The sequence below is a fragment of the Sapajus apella genome, unplaced genomic scaffold, assembly GCF_009761245.1.
Source record: "Sapajus apella isolate SASKATOON/1434 unplaced genomic scaffold, GSC_monkey_1.0 scaffold2, whole genome shotgun sequence".
Classification (NCBI taxonomy): Eukaryota; Metazoa; Chordata; class Mammalia; order Primates; family Cebidae; genus Sapajus; species Sapajus apella.
In genome coordinates, this window is record NW_022436942.1 from 2,201,289 (window position 1) to 2,224,149 (window position 22,861).

The 22,861-nt window shown below is 39.7% G+C and overlaps 1 protein-coding gene across 1 annotated transcript in view; it reads left to right on the forward strand.

Moving 5' to 3' along the window:
- TM7SF3 (transmembrane 7 superfamily member 3) overlaps positions 1–22,861 on the forward strand; it is a 41,556-nt gene that overhangs the window by 9,277 nt on the left and 9,418 nt on the right. Inside the window, exons 2-7 of the mRNA XM_032284024.1 lie at positions 2,710–2,864; positions 6,389–6,539; positions 8,840–8,960; positions 10,307–10,478; positions 14,984–15,161; positions 22,635–22,721. Coding sequence (XP_032139915.1) covers positions 2,710–2,864; positions 6,389–6,539; positions 8,840–8,960; positions 10,307–10,478; positions 14,984–15,161; positions 22,635–22,721 — 864 coding nt within the window. The remainder of the gene's footprint in view (positions 1–2,709; positions 2,865–6,388; positions 6,540–8,839; positions 8,961–10,306; positions 10,479–14,983; positions 15,162–22,634; positions 22,722–22,861) is intronic.

Sequence of the window (22,861 nt, forward strand, 5' to 3'; positions counted from 1 at the left end):
GGTGTTTGATCTTCAGCTCTTCTGTCAGTTTGCTGAGAATGATGGTTTCCAGGTTCATCCATGTCCCTACAAAGGACCCAAACTCATCGTTTCTGATGGCTGCATAATATTCCATGGTGTATATGTGCCACATTTTCCCTATCCATCTCAAAAAAAGAAAAAGAAAAAAGCCAGTTAAAATATACTTCCAGGGATACCTGCTTTTAATACTCCTCTACCTATTTTGTGAAGTCATCAGTTGTTTAACAATGTATTTCTGTTTCGATGGTTCTGTGTTTCTGTACTCTCTTGCTAAAGTTTTGGTTCTCCGAGTACATCTGAGCTGTGATTTATCCTCAACCTGGGTGATAGGTTAAGGGAAGACTACCTTGAAGTTTACCATGAAGCCTTCTCTAATTGATGGTTTCAGTCTCTTCCAGGGCTTTTAAAGGTTCTGTGTACCATTGTGATGGAAGGCCCATGTCATGGGAGATAGACATAAGGATTATTAAACCATGTTCTAAAATATATCAAAGGCAAGTTTAAGTGATAATTACAGAAGTCCTGGATAACCTTTATGAATTTGTTTGTATTAGTTTTGGTCACGGTGCCCAACAACTAGTCCATAAGTATCTCATAAATATTTGCCAAATAGGGAAAATGAGAACAAAAGGGAAAAACTGAAGATATAGACGAGAAAAGGCAGGATAGTAAGTGAACTGAGTGCTGTGAACAGTGAAAGGATAGAAATCTGATTAATTTGTAGGAAAACATACTGATACTGCCAACACAGGTGGGAATTTTTAAGACTTGGAGGATGCATGATGGATGGGACCAAAATTGAAGGGCAATACATGAAACATTTTTAGTGTCGTTTACTGAAATCTATGTAGTTTTATGTATAATTTGCTTTTCTAATGAAATAATCATGATGATGGGAAGGCCTGGAAAATATAAACATGCTTTTTTGGTTTCTTTTAAAAAGAAAACACACACAAACTTCCCACACTTTCCAGACTTCCCTACCCAGATTCTACTGGCCACTCTTTAATATTTTAACCTCTGTTCCATCTAGAGTTTGGTCCATATAAAATGCAAAATGGCTTTCTGGTGCCATAAACAGGAATTATACTATCTTCATTTGTCATTGCTACAACTATTAAAATTTTCTCCAGAGTTTTAGAAATGAAATTGTAATCATAAATAATCTTTTGTTCTATCATCTTTTTAAACAAATAACATTAAGTTATGAAGGTAATATAGCATCACAGAGCTTAGGGAAAATATATAGAGGTTAACGTTATTCTAGTTCTTTTTGGCCGTCCTTCCACAGGCTGCTCATTCTTGATTTTTTTGGTTCTGATTTTTTTGTTTTAAATCATCCAGTGGAGCATTTGTATTAAAAAAAAAAAAGTGTTGAAAATTGACCTCCTTTTGCCAGAGACTGACAGAAGATTAAAAAAAAATAAATTAATAAAAATGAAGAAAATTGACCTTCTTGGGACACAGTACATAAGAATGTGCTATTAAGTTTTTTAGTGTCTGAAATGTTTTCTTTTACCATCACTGACTCTAATTTCCTTCTAAAATAAAACATGACAATTCCACTATGGGACTTGGGTGAATCTAATTTTCTTCTAAAATAAAACATGACAGTTCCACTATGGGACTCAGATGAATTGTAATCTTTTTTCATCAACTCCTTTTCATCTATATTTAATCCAAATCTTTTGTTTGTTTTTAGAATTGAATCTCTAAGACTGCTTATGTGAAGCTTGGGATCTCTTCTGCTGTTCATGCAGAGATATACTGACTGTAGGGTGGGTGGTGAGGTAGGAATCCAGGACTACGCAGGATATGAGCAACCTAATTAAAGGATTATTTGAGAGTTAGATTGGAAAAATACAGAGCTGGTATGCAGCGGGGAGAAACACACCACAGAGAAGTGGGGACAGAGTCAGTGAGTCGCAGACCACGGAGGCAGATGGACAGATGGGACAGGCCTGGAGGAGGTGTTGAAAAACTGTTCTTGTTGTAACCTATCTTTTTTATGGACTCTGAGCTTGATCCTTAAGCAAACTAAAAGCTCTCTTTTACAGAATGCCTGTGGTTCACAATCGTATGTGCAGTGCCTGATGTGGACACTCAACAGACATTTTTGTCAGTATTGATGATACCTTCCTTTGGAATCTCAGTTAGACAGATGAGGAAATAGAGGTTTAAGGGGATTTAAGTAACTTGCCTAAAATCACACAGCTGGTAAATGCTGGTATTAACTTGCAGCCACGTGTCTCTTCAGGCTATACAACTTCAGAATTCACTAAACAGTGTGGTTCTTTAACACGAGCACATCCATGATTGTTAGTAGCCGCACAGGGTTGTCGTCCTTAAATTCAGCTACTCTCTTCAGAAGATTATTGTTATTGCTGCTACCAGAGGGGAAGTTCTGGACTCTGGGAGCCTGTCTTCAGCACCTTAAAAATTGTTTGTATCTTTTGAAGCACCTCTTGCATTTTAGTTCTGAGCTCTACCATTTACTGGCTAGATAACCCTGGATGGGCTGCTTCACTTTTTAAGCTACATTGTCTTTAGCAGTGAAATAGGAGCAATAACTGTATTTACCTCAAAGAGCTTTCTGAGGATTAAATTCCACATTTGTTTATGAATATGATTTCTGCAAATTGATATGAGAGTACAAGTGTTGTAATGAAAAGTTTTATCTCGTTGTAGGTCTTATTGAATTTTCTGTGGGGAAATTTAGAATCTTCGAGCTCAATAGGCCCTTTCCGGAGGAAGCTATTTTGCATGATATTTCAAACAATGTGACTTTTCTTATTTTCCAAATACACTCACAGTATCAGAATACAACTGTTTCCTTTTCTCCGGTGAGTACAAATAATTATTTTAGTAAAAATCATTTCTATATTTTGGGATCTGGTATTTAGTATGAGTTTTAGAATTCGATATCTCATGTTTATGACCTGTGTCTTAAATTAAAAAAAAAAAATCAAGATAGATCTTTTCAAGTTAGTGATTAAGAGTATCTCAGGCTTTTCTTGAGTGTGGCAGTCTCTGACTTAAAAAGGGGATAATAGAGAGCTGAGCTGGAAGAAAGGGGACCCTGTGCCAATGTTACTGCAATGCAGGTAAGTTTTCCTCATGATTTCCCACCTTTTCATTTTCTTACTTTAGTGGGGCCTTAATAATTTTTACCTGAGAATACATGTCTTAATGGGTTTTCACTGTTGTTTAGCTATTTAGTATTGAACTTTACTAAGAACCCTATAATATCAACTTTATTCTTTGAACTCTGTCCTGCAAACAACAAAAAAATTACAGTGCTCAGTTCATCCAGCCCTGTGCTATGCCTCCAGCAGTGTTAAGGACTCTATTATAGATGTCATCACTAAACTTCTTAGCCTCAACCTCAGCCTTAGAAAGTTTTTTAAATTCCCTGGGTTAGCTTAAGCTATGAAGAACTGCCATTTATGTAATATTTTACAAATCTATTTATATTTAGTCTCTATGATACCTTAGACCAATACATGAATTTCACCTTGCATGAAGTTATACTTCTTTTTATTTGTACTAAGCCTATCTTATAATATTCTGGAATTTGGTAAACAAATCTGTCTTAATCCAAATCATATGTAATTTAAAAAATTTTTATTTTATTTATTTATTTTGAGAAGAGTTTCACTCTTGTTGCTCAGGCTGGAGTGCAATGGCGTGATCTCGGCTCACTGCAATCTCCGCCTCCTGGGTTCAAGCAATTCTCCTGTCTCAGCCTCCTGAGTAGCTGGGATTACAGGTGCCTGCCACTATGCCCGCCTAATTTTTGGTATTTTTTAGGTAGAGATGGGGTTTCACCATGTTGACAAGGCTGGTCTTGGACTCCTGACCTCAGGCGATCTGCCCACCTCGGCCTCCCAAAGTGCTGGAGTTACAGGCATGAGCCACTGCACTTGGCCTATTTTTATTTTTTTTAGAGATAGGATCTTGCTCCATCACCTAGGCTGGAATGCAGTGATGTGATCATGGTTCACAGTAGCCTCAAACTCCTGGCCTTAAGTGATCCTGGGACTACAGGCACATGTCACCACACTCAGCTAGTTTTTAATGTTTTTTTTTTGTAGATACAGAATTTTGCTAGGTTGCCCAGGCTGGTCTTGAATTCCTGGCCTCAAGCGATCCTCCTGCCTGGGCGTCCCAAAGTGCTGGGATTACAGGCATGAGCCGCTATGCTCCAGCCCACATATATTATTATAGGCATTAGGCACTCTTTCTAACTATTTTGTATTTTTTTTATTCCTGCCTTTTGCCCCTACCATAGAGGTGTTGAAATTGTGTGCATATGGTTGTGCACGTGTGTGCATGAGTGTTGCAGTGGTGTGTACTTAATAGACTAGAAATGGAAGAGTTCAGCTGAGGAAAAAGAGAAAGGAATAAATAGTATTAATTGCAAGAGATACCAATGTCAGTCATATGTCGAACTTGCCCAAGTTTGTTGCAGCTAGAGCAGAAGGTAAAGCATGTTAAATTTCATAACTTCCTTAGAAAGGAAGGAGTATGCCAATTCCTCAGGGGAGGCCAAGTTTTTTATGGCACTGAATTCAAAAGACAATTTCCTATTCTGGCTCTTACATAGGAGACTTAGTAAAATGGCACATAGATGAGTTCTTTAATCTTCTTTTTTAGCTAGCTCTATTTAAAAAAAAATTTTTAATTGACAATCCGTATGATTTTCTTCCTAATGACATTATAGCAAGACAACATTTGAAGGAAAACAGAGAGGATGGGGGAAATTAGCATTTATATTTGAACAGTGCCTACTATGTGCTAGGCCAGTGGTTCTTAAGCTCCTGGAGTCATAGATTACTCAAGTCTGTGGACTCAAATATAAATATATAATTTCATGGGGCCTTTCAGAAGCTCAGACCCTCAGGCCCCCAGTTAGGAACCCCTGTGTTTGGTTTTCCATGTAGTTAATTCTCACTAAAGCTCAACAAAGTAGTAGTGATGCCTGTTTCTACATCCGAGGAAGCAGAGCTTGGATAAAGAATTGCCAACATCACTAGTGACAAAACAGTCCTGGATGGCAGCATCTTGGGCCTTGATTTCTATGCAGAAAGGGTCTTAGTTGTCCTTAATTATCATTTTATTTCTTGGACTGCCTTTAGTTCCCATTATTATATTACTTAGAAGACGATGACCAGAACTGCACATGGCTTAGGAAGCAAGTGGCACTTCTGTTTCCTGTGCCTTTCCTGATAAAGTGTGGCACTTTTGGGTTTTTTTGTGTCATGACAGCAGTTAGCTCTTTGAAACTGTTGACTCGATCATTTATCAATTAATATTTGAGTCATTCTTTCTTGTGATTATCAAATTGAAACTGATCTGCTACCTTTTCCTTCCCATTTCCTTAGCTTTGAGAGAATCTCTTGAATCTATTACCTCTTAACTTAGCATTTTATTACTCAAAAAGCTTTCCAAGCAGATGGAAGTGGGGGATGGTATTGAGGAAGTGTTTGAGGAAGGATTAGGAAGGGGTACAAGGAAACTTTTTGGGGTGATGCATACATTTACTATTTTGATTGTGGTAATGGTTTCACAGGTGTCTATGTATATCAATACTTAAAAGCAGTTTATAGTATGTCAGTTATAACACTTACATAAAAGATATTTCAAAAACTGAACTCCTTGGGGCCAGGGCTCATGTTTTTGTCTTAGTGGTCTCAGACACTAAGACAACACATTACCTGATATAGTAAATCTTAATTCAAGTTAATTGAAGCATGAGAATTTCACTGTGCATCTGCTATTCCTGATCAAAGATTATTTTTGCAGACAGAATGTTTGTGTCTTCACAACCTTCGCAGTTGAAATCCTCACCCACAATGTGTTATATTAGAAAGTGGCGTCTTTGGGAAGTGATTAGGTCATGGACCCCCATTTAGAACCCTCATGAATGGGATTAGTCGTCTTATAAAAGGGACCCCAGAGATATTTCTTGCCCTTCCTCTGCCATGTGAGGATATAACAAGAAGTTGGGAGTTTTCATTCTATAAGAAGGCCCTCATCAGAACCCGACTGTGTTGGCACCTCAATCTTGAACCTGTAGAACTGTGAAAATAAATTTCTGTTGTTTATAAGCACCTAAACCTGTGGTATTTTGTTATAGCAGTCTTAACTAAGACAATCATATTTTTCAAGAATGATTTTTCCATGCGTATGTGTGGGCATGTGAACATAGAGATGCAAAAATTTCCTGGTTATTTAAGGAAGGTTTTTTTTTTTTTTCTATTGGTTTTGAGAAGATTTGGAATAGGACATGTGCACTGGATCAACTCGGTAATTTATATATTTTGCTCGACTTCCTATTCATGATGGTGCTTCTTCTTGACTGCAGACTCTCCTTCCCAATGCCTCGAAAACAGGCACTGACAGTGGACTGGTTTTCATCCTTAAACCAGAGCAGAGTACATGCACTTGGTACTTGGAGATTTCAGACACAGAACCTGTCCAGAGTATGGCTATCCTCCTCTCCTACTCAGAAAGAGGTAACCCTTCTGTCTTTTCCTCCCTCTTACTCTTTGGAATATGGGATGTGTTCATGAAACTTTAAGGAAAATTATTCTATTAAGATTGTTTGTTGCAAGTATAATTTATTTAATCAGAAATATTTTATAGTAAAAAGCCAGAGAATTAGCACGATGACCGAAAGCTCAGGTAGTGACTAGGAGAATACATTTATTCATTCAAAAAACATTTAGGGAGCCCTTGGAGAAGCAGTAATAGTAAGGCAAGACATAGTCCTTACCAGTTTAGTTATTCTAAGCAGAAGCAGTAAGCTCCATGTCATGAAGAAGAATGATTTGGACAATGGCACGTTGTGGCTGTGGCAGCAGCTGGAGTGTGGAGGGCCTTGCATACAATTTGAGGTTTGTGTTTTATTTCAAGGTAGGTTCTGAGGAGGCATAGAGTTTTTAAGCAGAGGAATGGTGTGGTCCATTTCATCTCTTAGAAAGCCACCTCTAGAAGCAGTGTGGGGATAGATTGGAGAGGGCATAGCAGAGTCAGGACCCAGCACAAAGTGAGAAATGAGAATCTGATCAGAGGCTATGAGAGGCAGGATGGAGGAGAGGAGCTGGGTTTGAGATATCCAGAAGGTAGAATTGATGCAACACAATGCCTGGTGGTTATGGATTATAAGAGGGAATCATAGGTTTCCTATTTGGGCAGCAGGGAAATAGTGATACAAAATAGGTATAGGAACAGGGTTGTTGTGTTGCTGGATGTTTTGGGAGGTGGGATGCAGTAGATGGTGACTTCAGTTTGGGACATAATCTGAGATGCTTGTAGAACATTTGGTTGGAAATGCACAGTAGGTAATTTAAATAAGGGCCTGGAGTGGAGGGGTGATTTTAGATTCTCAACTAAATAGCTGTTAAAGCTGTGGCAATGAGTGGCAAATGATAACTGCTGAGGAATAAGCACAAGACTGGGGAGTAGTCTGGAAGGTCGGAAGAGAGCCTGGAGCTTCTGCCTTAAAAAGGGAGCAGGCCAGACCCAGTGGCTCACACCTGTAATCCTTGCGCTTTGGGAGGCCAAAGTGAACGGATCACCTGAGATCGGGAGTTGGAGACTGGCTTGGCCAATGTGGCAAAACCCCTTTTCTACTAAAAATAGAAAAATTAGCCATGTATGGTGGTGGATGCCTATAATCCCAGCTACTTGGGAGGCTGAGGCAGGAGAATCACTTGAACCTGGGGGACAGAGGTTGCAGTGAGCTGAGATTGCACCACTTCACTCCAGCTTGGGTGACAGAGGGAGATTCCATCTCAAAAAAAAAAAAAAAAGAAGGAAATAGTAAGTCATACTCTACAGAGAGGTCAAGATAACTGACTGAAGGTGTCCATATGCTAGAGCAAGTAGAAGTCAGTGGTGCCCTTTATAAGAGTCACTTTAGTGGCACAACAGGGATGAAAACTAGATTACAGTGATAGAGAAGTGAATGTGAGGTGAAGAAATTTAGACTACACTTAAAGCTTGGGGGTAAAGGGAAGGAGAAGGGAGCACTAGTTAGGAAAGGAGGTAGAATCCAAAAGATTACTGGAGTAGACTATAGGAAATGTTATCTGCAACAAAAGGCTACTTACCTGATAAGAAACCATAGACTTAATTAAGGCTCGCATCAAGGACGGTGTACAGAGAAAAATTCTGAACAGTGGAGCTTCAGCTGGCATACATACCATTTTCTCTGGTGTGGTGAAGATCCATAAATGCAGAAGAAGGAGAGTATGAAAGAAGAGCATGGAATTTGGAGGAAGATTCCAACATGATATTGATACATGTATACACACTGTGTATCTGCATTCCAAACCTGGCCAGAAGTAGTCAACCAATAGCTGATCTTTTTAACTCTAGAGGAGAGTTTGGCAGACTACAGATCAAGAGCCTGGACTACAGACCAGACTACAGAACCAACTTGCTGCCTGTTTTTGTACATAAAGTTTTATTGAAACACAGCTATGCCTCTTCCTGTACGTATTGCCCATGGCTGCTTTCTTGCCACAAAGACGGGTGGGTAGTTACTGCAGAGACCATCAGACTGACAAAGCCTAAAATACTATCAGGCCTTTTACAGAAAATGTTTGCTGTGCCCTGCTCTAGGGACCTGAACCTTAGTTAACTTTACCCTCTTTAATCTTAGTTCATGAAATAGTATAAGACTAGAAGCTCTGTGTTTATATTTAACTTCTATGTGGGAAGTTCTTCTAAGAGTAGAGTTCTGTTTTTCTGAGTATGATTTGGATATGTAAGAATTGTTTGTTTAGTAACTTCCCTATTTCTCATCCAGATCCTATCCCTGGAGGCTGTAATTTGGAGTTTGATTTAGATATTGATCCCAACATTTACTTGGAGTATAATTTCTTTGAAACGACTATCAAGTTTGCACCAGCAAACCTAGGTTATGCGAGGTATGTCTGCCCCCCATCTCTGAGAAATGCTTTTAGAACACACATGATGTCGGTTGTGTAGATTTGACCAGCTCTCTCAAGTCCCTAGTTCTCTGTAGTAAAATTGAATTCTTTAATTTTGGGGCAGAGGGGGGAGGAAATGGATGTAATTTAAACTTCATTATTAATATTTGGGCTGTCATTTACAGTTAATATTTTCCCCACTTCATTTTTGTGAACTCTTTTTATTTGAAGAGTCAGATGTAGTCTGTTATGAGCTTGGAAGTACATCCTGGTTTTTATAAAGCAGTTTAATATAGATAGCACTCAGTAGCCCTGAAACATCCATATATTTTTATAAAGATTAATTGTTTTAATTAAAGTTGTACCTCAGTTTCTGCTTTAATAGTAATGATAGCTAACATTTGAGAACACTTGAATGCTTCCCGTGCATTGTCCATGGTGCTGAGTGTCGTTATGTTCTTTGTCATTTAATCCTAACAATTTTATGAAGAAAGGCTATTGCTGTTATTTTACAGAAAGGTTCTCTAGCGGTTATTGAGGTTAAGTGACTTGCTAACAAATGACACAGCTGCTATATTATTATTACTATTTTTTAAATCAGAGTTGAGGTCTTCCTATGTTACCCTGGCTGGTCTTGAACATCTTAGCTCAAGTAATCCTTCAGCCTCAGCCTCCCAAAGTGCTGGGATTACTGTATAGCCATAAGCCACTGCACCCAGCTTTTTTCTTTTTTTTTAAATTTTTTTTTCTCCCCAAAGCTGTAGTATTACTCTGGGCCTGACTGATACAGAATCCAGTTATTGAACTACCCTTGCCTGTTGGTATTAGTCTTAGTTTGTGGTGCTGCAACAAAGTAGCACAGACTGGGTGGCTTATAAACTTCTTTCTCACAGTTCTAGAGGGTAGAAGTCCACAGTCAGGGTGCCAGCACAGTTGAGTTCCAGTGAAGGTTCTCTTCCTGGTTACAGACTGCTGGGTTCTCATTGTGTTCACACATGACAGAGAGGAGGCTAGAGGGCTCTCTGGGATCTCCTTTATAAGGGCAGTAATTCTATTCATGAGGGCTTCACCTTCATGACCTAATTACCTCCCAAAGGCCCCAACTCCTAATACATCACATTGGGAGTGAGGGTCTCACCATATTAATTTTGGGGAGACACAAACATTCAGTCCATAACAGTGTGTTATTTTTCTTCAGAATACCAATTATTGCCACTGCAAAAGGTGAACTCTTAAATTTTAATTATTTTTGCAAGTGTTTGAAATTAGAGCTCTTGGTTCCTTTTTATAGATGGGATTTGCACCACAAGAGATTGATGTTTAATTTTGTTGGTTGACTTTAGAGGTACAGATCCCCCATCATGTGATGCTGGGACAGACCAAGACTCCAGGTGGAGGTTGCAGTATGATGTCTATCAGTATTTTCTGCCTGAGAATGACCTCACTGAGGACATGGTGCTGACGCATCTGCAGAGGATGGTCACGGTGCCCCAAGTGAAGGCCAATGCTCTCAAGGTAAATCTGAGTCCCATGATTTGTGTGGCTGGATTGTGATACTTTTGTTACCAGGATCTTACTTCTTCCCTGTTTTCTCCGTCTTTTGGGGACACTCACTTTATTCTCTTTTATTTTGTTATCATCTTGGGAGTTTTTGCTGGTGATATCTCAAAATGATGTTGGCCTTTGAGAAGATGCATGTAAATTATGTTAAATTTTAGTTTAGCCACATCTGTGTGACTTGGTAATCTGAAATGTGAATGGAAGGAGGTGGTAATTTTCTATGTACTCCCACAACTATTGGGTAGACATTTTTGACAAGTATGAAGGTTACAGTGTTTTGAGAAAAAAATAATGAGAAACTGCTTAAGAATATACACTTTGGCATTAATATTTCAACCCAAACTCAAAGTCTCTAATTTTGGAGCAAAATTCTTCGCTGAGCTTTTGAATACCCTTGCTCCCCAGGTGTGGACCATGGACCAGTGGCATTGGCATCACTGGGAGTTTGTGAGAATTGTAATTCTTAGGCTCCACCCTAGAACTACTGAATGTAAATTTGCATTTTTATAAGCACCCGCAGGTGATTCTGGCCGGGCAAGGTGGCTCATCCCTGTAATCCCAGCACTTTGGGAGGCCAACGCATATGGATCACCTGCGGTCAGGAGTTGGAGACCAGTTTGTCCAACATGGTGAAACCCTGTCTCTACTAAAAACATAAAAATTAGCTAGGCGTGTTGGTGAATACCTGTAATCTTAGCTACTCAGGAGACTGAGGCAGGAGAATTGTTTGAACCTGAGAGGTGGAGGTTGCAGTGAGCTGACGTCGCACCATTGCACTCCAGCCTGGGCGACAAGAGCAAAACTCCAACTCGAAAAGAAAAGATGAGTGACAAAAAAAAGATGAGTGACTCAGGTGATTCTTCTGCATATTAAATTTTGAGATGTACTGCAATAGATTATTTTTGTGGAGGGGAGATTTTATCTTTATGTCTTGAAAAGTGCCTAACAGAAATATAATATATGATGTCACCCTTCAGTCTAATGTTTGATGGGTAGAACATTTTTAGACACCTTCATTGTGCTTATCCACAAAATAAGAAGCTCTTGTTAGTAAAGTTTATTAGTTGCTTTATTAGATATGACATTTTAGTACTATTTTTATTTTTATGAAGAATATAAGAACTTGTATAATAGGCTCTTTTTAGGTTACTTTTTAACTTTTAGTTAAAACAATATTTTGTGCCGGAATGTGGGGAAACCCTCAAAGACTAATAAGGGTATGTCAAAGAGATTCAGGAGCCTGTTTGAAGGGGCTTGCACTCCCAAATTTGGGACAATTCAAGAATCAAGAAAAAAAAAAGATTGTGGTTTCAGCCTTGAATAAATAAAAACAAAACCTTCCTCAGCTGCAACCACTGGAGGAAACTCTTACACCAAATTACTCTAAAAATTGATAAAGGAATTTAGCTTGCCTTTTTAAAGGAGGAACTAATTCTTCCCCAGTTTGAGAGAAAGCTCTTTGCAGAAGAGTGCCAGCTAATATATGTAGAAGGAATAATATAATTAGGTGATCACCATTTTGTGACCCTCAATGAAATAGTTCAAGCAGGGATCAGTAGGTGAAAGGTTTTTAGGGGACAGGATGTTTCCAGAGTGTCTAAGTAGCATCCTTAGATTCATTCTCATTGCAAAAGGAGAACCACTTTTAAATGGAGTGGCCTTATAGTCCACCTATTCCAAGTGGGCAAAGCTAATTTCACTGAAAATGGGTCAGCCTGCATTATGTGCTCATGTAATGGAGTCTGACATTATCACCATCACCTTGGAATATTCTAGCAAAAAAATGTCTAACCTGAATTCAGTCCATTGGATTCCCTATTTACAGGAAATATGGGGGTTAAAAGAACTAGTTAGACACCTTGAGCACAATTTGACAAATCCAGATTGTGGAATATTTTGTGAGAATACTGACCTGACTTCATCTCTTCCATAGTCATTGGGTGGCTGGGAGAGAAAGGTAGGACAGACTGCTCTAGATTACTTAGATTGGCCATAAACATCATGCGTGGAACTTGGTTTGATCTTGGGTGAAAAGGAGAAAAGCTAGAAAAGGCATTAGGGGCCAGGCACAGTGGCCCACACCTGTAATCTCAGCACTTTGGGAGGCCGAGGTGGGCAGATCACTTGAGCTCAGGAGTTTGAGACCAGCCTGGGCAACATGGCAAAACCATATAGCCACTAAGAAAAAATAAAAGTAGCTGGGTGTGGTGCTGTGTGCCTGTAGTCCCAGCTATTGAGGAAGCTGAGGTGGGAGGATCACTTGAGTCTGGGAGGCAGAGGTTTCAGTGAGTTGAGATCATGCCACTGCACTCCAGCCTGGGTGACAGAGAGAGACCTTGTCTCAAAAAGAAAAAAAAAGACATTAGGGAAAATATGGGTTATGTATTAGCTAATAAGAAATTATTCATTTCAGGCCAGCTGTGGTGGTTTACGCCTGTAGTCTCAGCACTTTGGGAGGCCGAGGCAGGCAGATCACCTGAGGTTGGGAGTTCCAGACCAGCCTGACCAACATGGAGAAACCCTATCTCTACTAAAAATACAAAATTAGCTGAGTGTGGTGGCTCATGCTGTAATCCCAGCTATTCAGGAGACTAAGGCAGGAGAATCGCTTGAACCCGGGAGGTGGAGGTTGCAGTGAGCTGAGGTCACGCCATTGCACTCCAGCCTGGGCAATAAGAGCGAAACTCCATCTCAAAAAGTAAAAAGTAAAATAAAGAAAGTATTCAGTTTCTTAGGTGAGCTAAGGTATTGTGGTTATATAGGAGAATATTCTTATAAAGATGGTCCCTGACTTATGACGGTTTGACTTAAAATTTTTTTTAATTGTACTTTGGGCTCTGGGGCACATGTACACATCCTCATCCTGCAGGATTGTTGCATAGGTACATACACCCACCCCACACACCCGTCACCTACATCAGGCATTTCTCCTGGTGTTTTTTATTTTATGATGGTGAGAAAGTAATAAGCATTCAGTAGAAACAATACTTCCAATTTGAGTTTTTAGTTTTGGTAATTTCCGGGGCTAGCAATATACAGTATGATACTCTTGCAATGCTGAGCAGTGGCAGTGAGCCATAGTTCCCACTTGACCACACAGGTAAACAGCTAATAAATTACATGAGCAACTAAACACTTTATTATAACATAATCCTTGTGTTAGATGATTTTGTTCAACTGAGTCCAATGTAAGTGTTCTGAGCACATTTAAGGTAGGATAGGCTAAAGCCATGATGGTCGGTGGACAAGGTATATTAAATGCATTTTTGACTTACATTGGGTTTATTCTGATGTAACCCCCCTTGTAAGTCTGTACTTAGACTTACATCTATACTGAGTACCTTGTTACTCAGAGTGTGGTAGGTGGTTGCATGGCATTTGCATCATCTGAGAGCTTGCTAGAAAAGCAGAACTGCTGGTACCACAGGGACCCTAAGAATCAGAATCTGCATTTTAACAAGACTGTCCCCTGTGATTCACAAGCACATGAAATTTGAGAAACAGTGTGGTAGGATATGCACAGCGATGTGTTTAGAAGTGAAATGTCATGGTATCTGTAACTTACTTTCCATGGGAAGAAAGTAGAGATGGGGAGAAAGGAGTGATAGAGAAGCAAATACGGTAAAATAATAACAATTGTTGATAATAGGCAGTATATAGTCTGTTGTGATATTCATTCAAATTTTCTGTCTGGTTAAAATTTTTCATGACAACTTGGTAGTAATATTAACAGTTTGTTGAACTTGACCAGACTTTTGCCAAAAAACAAGTTTTTGAAGGCTAAGCAGTATATTTAAACAATGATAGTCTGATGTAGGAGGCCTCAGCATTATTTACTCCTGAAACCCTAATATTTATTTTTCTCAAATTAGTAGGAACATATCTATGTATTGTTATATAAAGCATTTGTTTCTTCTAGTTTATAGTTTACAATGGAATTTCTGAAGTTAAGAACTACTATATACCAAAACCTTATACAATATTTTCTTGTTTCAGAGACTGTTAGACAAAAATAATTGGGTACTATCTGTGAAATGTTAACAGACTGTCTACATTAGTTTGTGGCTAATGTTGAACACATCCTTTGTATAGGCATTGGGCTGCATACTGAGGAAAGAACAGTGCAGAAGAGAAATACAGTTCCCATCCTTGCTTATAGTCTAGCAGAGGAGAAAAAACTTTGTACTTTGTCCTAACTAGCATTTATGCATTATCTATTTCACATTTTCCTTAAACTATTAAAAAAAACTTTGGAAGAATTTTGTGTAAGAACTTGTTTACATTAGCATATACAAACCATGTAAGATGGCCCTTTGACCATATTAAATGGGTTGGTGTATATTTTAAACAATGATTATAATTTATAAATATACCATTTAATATTACACATAGGTGGGGTTATCATAGAATAGCTTTAAAAAATTACCTAAACACTAATCATGTATTATTTTTGGCTTCAGGTGGTTACCCTAACTGCGAATGATAAGACAAGCGTTTCCTTCTCATCCCTCCCGGGACAAGGTGTCATATACAATGTCATTGTTTGGGACCCATTTCTAAATACATCTGCTGCGTACGTTCCTGTTCACACATATGCTTGCAGCTTTGAGGCAGGAGAGGATAGTTGTGCTTCCCTAGGTGAGTACATGGATTTAAACTTTTACAAATTCTTTGGCCTTGCAGATTTATGTTACTAATGTAGAATTTAAGAATATTCAAAAATGTTTTTGTTGAGTTCTCATTCATTCATTTAACACATACCTTTTGAGCCCCTATACTATTCCACTCTCTGTTCTAGGCACTAGGACACAGTAGTAAACAAAACAGCAACAATATTTGTCCTCCTGCAGCTTATATTATAGTGAGGGAGACAAGACAGATAAATTTATAAAATATGTAACACATGAGAAAATGGTGATTGCTAATAAGATAAATAAAGTAGGAAAGGGAGATAATATGCACCAGTAAGAGAAAAATTCAACATAGTTTACATGGCCAGGGCAGCCCTTGCTGTGCCACACACGTACTTGGGTGTGGCATGTACCAGGCAGCTGGAGCAGCCAGGACGAGGGCCTGTGCCTGGGAGCCTGCCTGAGGGTGTGAAGAACTACAGTGAGGACAGGCAGGGGTGGAGGAGAAAGAGGAGGGCAAGAGGAGTAGAGGTGAGACGAGAGGTGTGGGGGCAGGCAGCTCGTGTGTGGCCTTGTAGGTCTTAGTATGGGGTTTAGCTTCCATTCTGAACGAAAGGGAAAGGCATTGGAAGGTTTTGAGCAAATGGTGCCGTAATCTAATATTTTAATGGGATCACTGGCCGCTTTTTGAGAAGAGATGGGGGCAAGAGCAGAAATACAGATTGGTTAGGAGGCCACTGAAGTAATCCAGGGGAGAGAGAACAGTGGGTTAGGTAGACTGGAGGCAGTAAAGGTGTTGTGAGGTGTGTGTGTATATGTAGGTGTAGTTAGCAGTTAATCTTGAAATAGTTTCTCAGAAAATATGCAAAAATAGTATAAAGAATTTCTATATAATCTTCATCCAGATTCCTTAAAGGTTGATGTATTAGGCTATTTGCTTTTCATTCTCTCTTCTCTCTTGTCTTTCTATGTACGATTAACCTTTGAACAGTGTAGGCGTTGAGGGAGGTGACTCCTGTGCGGTTCAAAATCTGTATAACTTTTTTTTTCTTTTTTTCTGAGACAGGGTTTCACTCTTGTTGCCCAGTCTGGAGTGCAGTAGTGTGATCTCGGCTCACTGCAACCTTCGCCTCCCGGGTTCAAGCAGTTCTCCTGCCTCACTCTCCAGAGTAGCTGGGATTAATGGGCACACACCACCCTCCCCAGCTAATTTTTGTATTTTTAGTAGAGATGGGATTTCACCATGTTGGCCAGGCTGGTCTTAAACTCCTGGCCTCAAGTGATCCACCTGCTTTGGCCTCCCAAAATGCTGGGGTTACAGGCATGAGCCACCATATCCAGCCCATGTATAACTTTTGACTTCTCAAAAACTTAACTATTGGTAGCCTAGTGTTGACCAGAGAAGTCTTATTGATAACATAAATACTTGATTAACACATATTTTGTATGTTATATTTATCATAAGCTATAGTCTTACAATAAAATGAGCTAGAGAAAAGTAAATGTTATTAAGGAAACCATAAAGAAGAGAAAATATATTTACTAAGTGGGAAAGGATCATCATAAAGGCCTTAATCTTCATCATTTTTACGTTGAATAGTAAGAGGAGGAGGAATGGGAGGGGTTGGTGTTGCTGTTTCAGGGGTGGCAGAAGTGGGAGGGGAGTCAGGAAAGGCAGGCACATTCAGTGTGACTTACTGAAAAAAAGTCTGTATGTGACTGGGCGTATGTGACCTGTAATCCCAGCACTTTGGGAGGGCAAGGCTGGCAGATCACAAGGTCAGGAGTTCAAGACCAACCTGACCAACATGGGGTAACCCCATCTCTACTAAAAATACAAAAAATTAGCTGAGTGTGGTGATGCATGCCTGTAATCCCAGCTACTCAGAAGGCAGAAAGAGGAGAATCACTTGAACCTGGGAGGCGGAGGTTTGAATGAGCTGAGATGCTGCCACTGCACTCCAGCCTGGGCAATAGAGCAAGACTCTGTCTCAAAAGAAAAAAAAAGTCTGTATGTAAGTGGACCCATGCAATTCAAACCCATGTTGTTCAGGGGCCAACTATGTATATAGATATGTACACACACACACACACAGCTTTTCTCTGAACCATTTGAGAGTAAGTTGCAGGCATAGAGACCTTTTTGACCTTAAGTACTTCTGTGTTTATTTTCTTATATAAACATAGTAAAATTATCAAAATTATAAAGTTAACATTGATACAGTAGTTATTTAATTCACGCATGTTACCACATTTACTAGTTGTTCCAATAATGTCCTTTATAAGCAAAAAAAAGGTATTTTTTCACTGGGCATGGTGGTGCATGCCTGTAATCCCAGTACGTTGAGAGGCCAAGTGGGTGGATTGCTTGAGCTCTGGAGTTCGAGACCAGCCTGGGCAACGTGGCAAAACTCCATCTCTACAAAAAAATACAAAAATTAGCTGGTGTGGTGGCATATGCCTTTGGTTCCAGCAACTTGGCAGTCTAAGGTGGGAAGATCACCTGAGCCCAGGAAGGTCCAGGCTGCAGTGAGCCGTGATTGTGCTCTTGCACTCCAGCCTGGGCGACAGAGTGAGAGACCCTGTCTTCCTGTCAACAATTTTTTTTTTGCCCTGTCCACGGTTCAATTTAGGATCCCACATTGGATTTAGCTGATGTGTCTCTTCAGAGTGCTATAATTTGGATCAAGTCTCTTTTTGTTTAATTTTAATCTTTTAAGACCTTGACCTTTTTGAGAAGTACAGAATATTTATTTTTTTTTTTAGAATGTCCTCAATTTGGGTTAGTTTGATATTTCCTCATACTTAAATTTTGATTATGCCTTTTTGGCAGAAATACAAAGGAAGTGATGTGTCCTTCTCAGGAGACAATTAATATTTGTCTCTTTACTGGTGGTGACACCCTTGATAAGTTGGTTAGTGGTGTCTTGTCAAGTTTTTCCACAGTGAAGTAACTGTTTCCTCCTTTGAGTATCTTTAGGGGAGATACTTTGAGCCTCGGTAAATATCCCATTCTCAAACTCTCACTTGCTAATTTTGGCATCCAGTGATCTTTGCCTGAAACATTTATTACTAGATGGTTGCCAAATGGTGTTTTTCTAACGTATCACTCCTTCTATGTTTATTTGTTGCCATTCTACTCTAAGGAAGAGTTTTCCCTCCCCTGCCATTTATTTATCCATGTATTTATATAAGCCTGGATCTGTAGATTCCTATTTTATTCTCTGGATGAAATCTGTCACCATCATTTATTTCATGTTCATGAGTGAACTGGTTTGGCTCATGAGTGGCTGGATATATTTTGGAGTAGAGTGTGCTGATGGATTGCATGAGGGATTTGGGAGAAAGAAGTGAAAAGGACTGTAGTTTTGGCAACTGGAGAGAGAGAGTGACCATTCGCAGAGGTGGGAAGGACTGTCGGAAGAGAAGGTTCGGAGGATACATTAGGAGTTCAGTTTTAGACATGTTCAGTTTGAGAAATCTATTGAATGTGTATGTGCAGATGTTTAACTGATGGTTGATTATATAAGTCTGGAATTCAGAGGAAAGTTTTTGCTGGAGGGCATCTAGGAAATCTTCAGATTAAATATATGGCATTTAAGGCCTCAGGCTAGATGGTATATCTATGAAGAGGTAGAAGGGGAGGCAGGAGAGGCAGGCACACTCAGTGTGACTTGGAGAAAAGATCTGAGGACTGATCGTTGGGTGCCCCAATATTTGGAGCTCAGGAAATTGAAGATCCTACCAATGGTCCTAGAAGCAGCAGCCACACTGGTAAAAGGAAAATGGTGTTTGTTGAAGCCAAGGGGAGATAGTGTTGCACAGAAGAGAGAGTGATCAACTGTGGCAGATGTTACTGACAGGTCAGCTAAGTAAGATACTTAAAATGACCCTTGGATTTAGCAACATGGAGGCCATTGGTTACCAGTGAGAGCTGCTGCAGTGGAGAAGTTGGGTTAGGAGCCTGACTAGAGCATATTCAAGAACAAATAGGAGCTAGGAGCACAGAAATTAGAGAAAGTTCAAGTAGCTGTTTCATGGAGTTATGCTCTAAAGAAGAAAGTCTATTAGTTGTATTCAAGCCAGGGATTATGATTCCCCCCACACCTTTGCTAGAGCTATATCTCACTGTTAAAGAAAAAAAAATCAGTGACACTGGTTAAAGCACAGTGAGGAAGATTTTATTCAATGTGGGGGGTAGTACTGCAATAGGCATAGGGACCACTGTGATGGAATTTTGCAGTGGAGAAGAGAGATTGGGCTCAACTCTTGAGTACAGCATGGGCTAGTGGGAATGTATAGCCAAGGATCAGGATGGGAGCCAGCGGATGAAAAATTTCTAAAAGGAAACATGAGGAGTAAGGAGACATTCTGTCTACACTGACCTAAGGGGATTCTTACTGAAGACAGACCAGGGTGGTCAGACATCATCTGGGGGATGGATGGTGGAGGATGAAGAACCCAATCAGATATAGAGGGTGATTTGATATCAAGCATAGGGGATTCTTGCTAAGCTGGCTTATCAGTTCTAGGTGAAGCTGGATTTTACAAAAATGTGCACAAATGGGCCTAGGAAGGGGTTCAGGAGACTGACGTTTTGCCAAGCAAAGGCTCTTTGTCACCATTCAGTCTTCCACTCAAAACAGCTTCCACTCAAGATCCTTGAGGTATACAGTGGAAGATACCTAGGCAGATATAAGTTGATGTGTGTGTGTACTTTTTTTTTTTTTGAGACACAGTCTCACTCTTTGTCACCCATGCTAGAGTGCAGTGGTGCGATCTCGGCTCACTGCAACCTCCACCTCCGGCGTTCTAGTGATTCTCATACCTCAGCCTCCAGAGTTCAGAGTATCTGGGATTATAGGCATGCACCACCATGCCCTGCTAATTTTTGTATTTTTAGTAGAGACAGGGGTTTCACCATGTTGGCCAGGTTGGCGTTGAACTCCTGATTTCAGGTGACCAGCCCACCTCGACCTCCCAAAGTGCTGGGACTACAGGTGTGTGCAACCTTGCCCAGCTAATTTTTGTATTTTTAGTAGAGATGGGGTTTCACCTTGTTGACTAGACTGGTCTTGAACTCCTGGCTTCAAGTGATCCAGCTGCCTCAACCTCCCAAGGTTCTGGGATTACAGGCATGAGCCACTGCACTTGGCCCTGTAATTTTAACCGATGGACTGAAGTATGTCTGGGTTCCTCCATTTCTTTCCCCTGAACCTTTCATGTGGAAGCCCCTTCTAAATAGAAACCCCCCAGGCCTGCCTCTCTCTGTTAGCCTTAGGAGACAGAGAGCTCTGAGCCAGTTGTTCTTCTCACCCAAAGTTGAACCTTCCTAGTGATGTTGGTTCTATTGTTACTTTCATTTTTAAGCTTGATGAGTACTAGGGTGTTTTTCCCTAGCTTTGAGTAGGGAGGCTATATCCATATTGCCTCCCAACTAAAACCTTGGCATGTAGTTCATAACCCTTAGCAATACTGTCATAATTAAAGACACCTTAGCCTTCGACTTGCTTCTGTCCTATTCACTTTTTTCATTCCCCAAAGTGACTGCCTGTTTTATGTCTTATCTTAGATTCTGCTTTCTATGAAACCTTCCATGCTCTCATATTTTACTTGTATACTTGTTTCTCTCCCTCCTTCCTGGTACTGTGATAGGGGATTTAGTTTCCCTCTGATGTTAGGGAAGAATACGTATACGTAACCGTGTCTTAGTTTTCATTGGGTTGGAAGACCTTGCTGTCTTGGTGATTGTACTTGCTGAAAAGTTCCACTGGATTTTAGTTTGAGAAAATCAACCCAGTGAATTCAATGGTTTTGGTGTAAAAATTAAATCCTAGAAAGATAGCCAAGGGTTTGAAATAAACAGAATGTGGTGTTTTTATCTTTCATTTAATCTTTGTGTGTATGTGTGTTTTTTGTTTTTTGGTTTTTTTTGAGATGGTGTCTCACTGTGACTCCCAGGCTGGAGTGCAATGGCCTGATCTTGGCCAACCTCTGCTTCCTTGGTTCAAGCAATTCTCCTGCCTCAGCCTCCTGAGTAGCTGCGACTACAGGCATGTCCCACCAGGCGTGGCTAATTTTTGTATTTTTAGTAGAGATGGAGTTTCACCATGCTGGCCAGGCTGGTCTCAAACTTCTGACCTCTAGTGATCTGCCCGTCTCAGCCTCCCAAAATGCTGGGATTACAGGTGTGAGCTACCACACCTGGCCGTCGTTTAATCTTTCTTATGGGCTCCTTATTCTCAGACAAGCTGATATGTAGGTATATACTATGCCCTGCAAATTCTGCTCTTCTGTCTTGTGTTTCTTATTTTACTGTATGTCTTCATGGTTTCTCCATTCTGAGAACTCTGAGTCATCTTATATATTTTGATTTGTGGCAGCCTTGTTATATTTTCAACGTGAGATTGTATAGATGTTTTGGTTTTGGTTTTAGTTCAGTTATTTCCTTGAGTTTAAGGAGTCACGATGGTGGGTGATGAATTTAGTGAGCATGTTTTTTCTCTTCAGGAAACTAAATGATACAGTGCTTCATTGGTTGTAATGCAATGTTTTCCTCCAAGGCAGTATGTGTAATTGATAAGACTGGTAGTAATTTGTGTATGTGTGACTTTTAAGTGTAATACATGTTTTTAAATTGTAATGTGAGTTTCAGTTTACATTTTTTATTGTGAAAAACTTCAGCAAGCCTCCATATACCAATTATCCAGCCTTAACAATTTTGATTCATGGCCGTTATCTTGTTTCAGCTGTGCTCCACCTGCTGCTTTGCCTCTCCACCTCATCACCTTCCTTTATCACTGGATTATTTTAAAGCAAATCCCTGGTCATCATGTTACTCACAAATATTTCAGTATGTATACCTCAAACATAAGCACTTAAAAAAATAGAACCACAGTGTCATTAACATAATTTTCATTTTAAAATATGGAAAATAATTCAATAGCATCAAATTAACAGCCAGTGTTTGTTTCTGCAGTCATCTCAGTTGTTTTCCACTGTTTGCTTGAATCAGGTTTCAGATGAGATAGATACATAATATTTAGTTGATGTGTCTTTTAAACCTCTTTTAATCTGTATTCTCCCTCCATCCACCCCCACTGCCTCCCCTCCACCCCCCAACACCTTTTGTCCATGCAGTTTATTTGTTGAAGAAACAGGATTATTTGTGTTGGGAACACTCTCTCTCTGTTCCTCCCCACTCTACCCAGGAATATGTCATAGGAAGTGTTCCATATCTCTATCAGCAAGCATATAATGTCTGGATTCTCTTTTTGATACAGCGGCAGTTTTTGATATTGTCTACAGAGGTTCATTCATTAGGGGTGGCAAGGGGGTTTTAAAAATAAATTTGTAATGTAAATGTATGGGATAAATGACATCAGTTCACTTAGCTTTTTTGATGAAGGTTTGTTCTATAAATATTAATACAAAGTATCAAATTCAATGTATTATCCACTAAATTTTCATTATTTTGTAGGAAGAGTGTCTTCCAAAGTGTTCTTCACTCTTTTTGCCCTGCTTGGTTTCTTCATTTGTTTCTTTGGACACAGATTCTGGAAAACAGGTATTATGTCCAGTGTAGTTGCTATTTACATCTTTGTTGTCTTTTCTCTTTAATGTTGCCGGGGAATGAGGAGAGTAAGCACTTACTTATTTCTACTATCTTCATAGATTTGTGGCTGGGGTCTTGTAGTCATGAGTCTA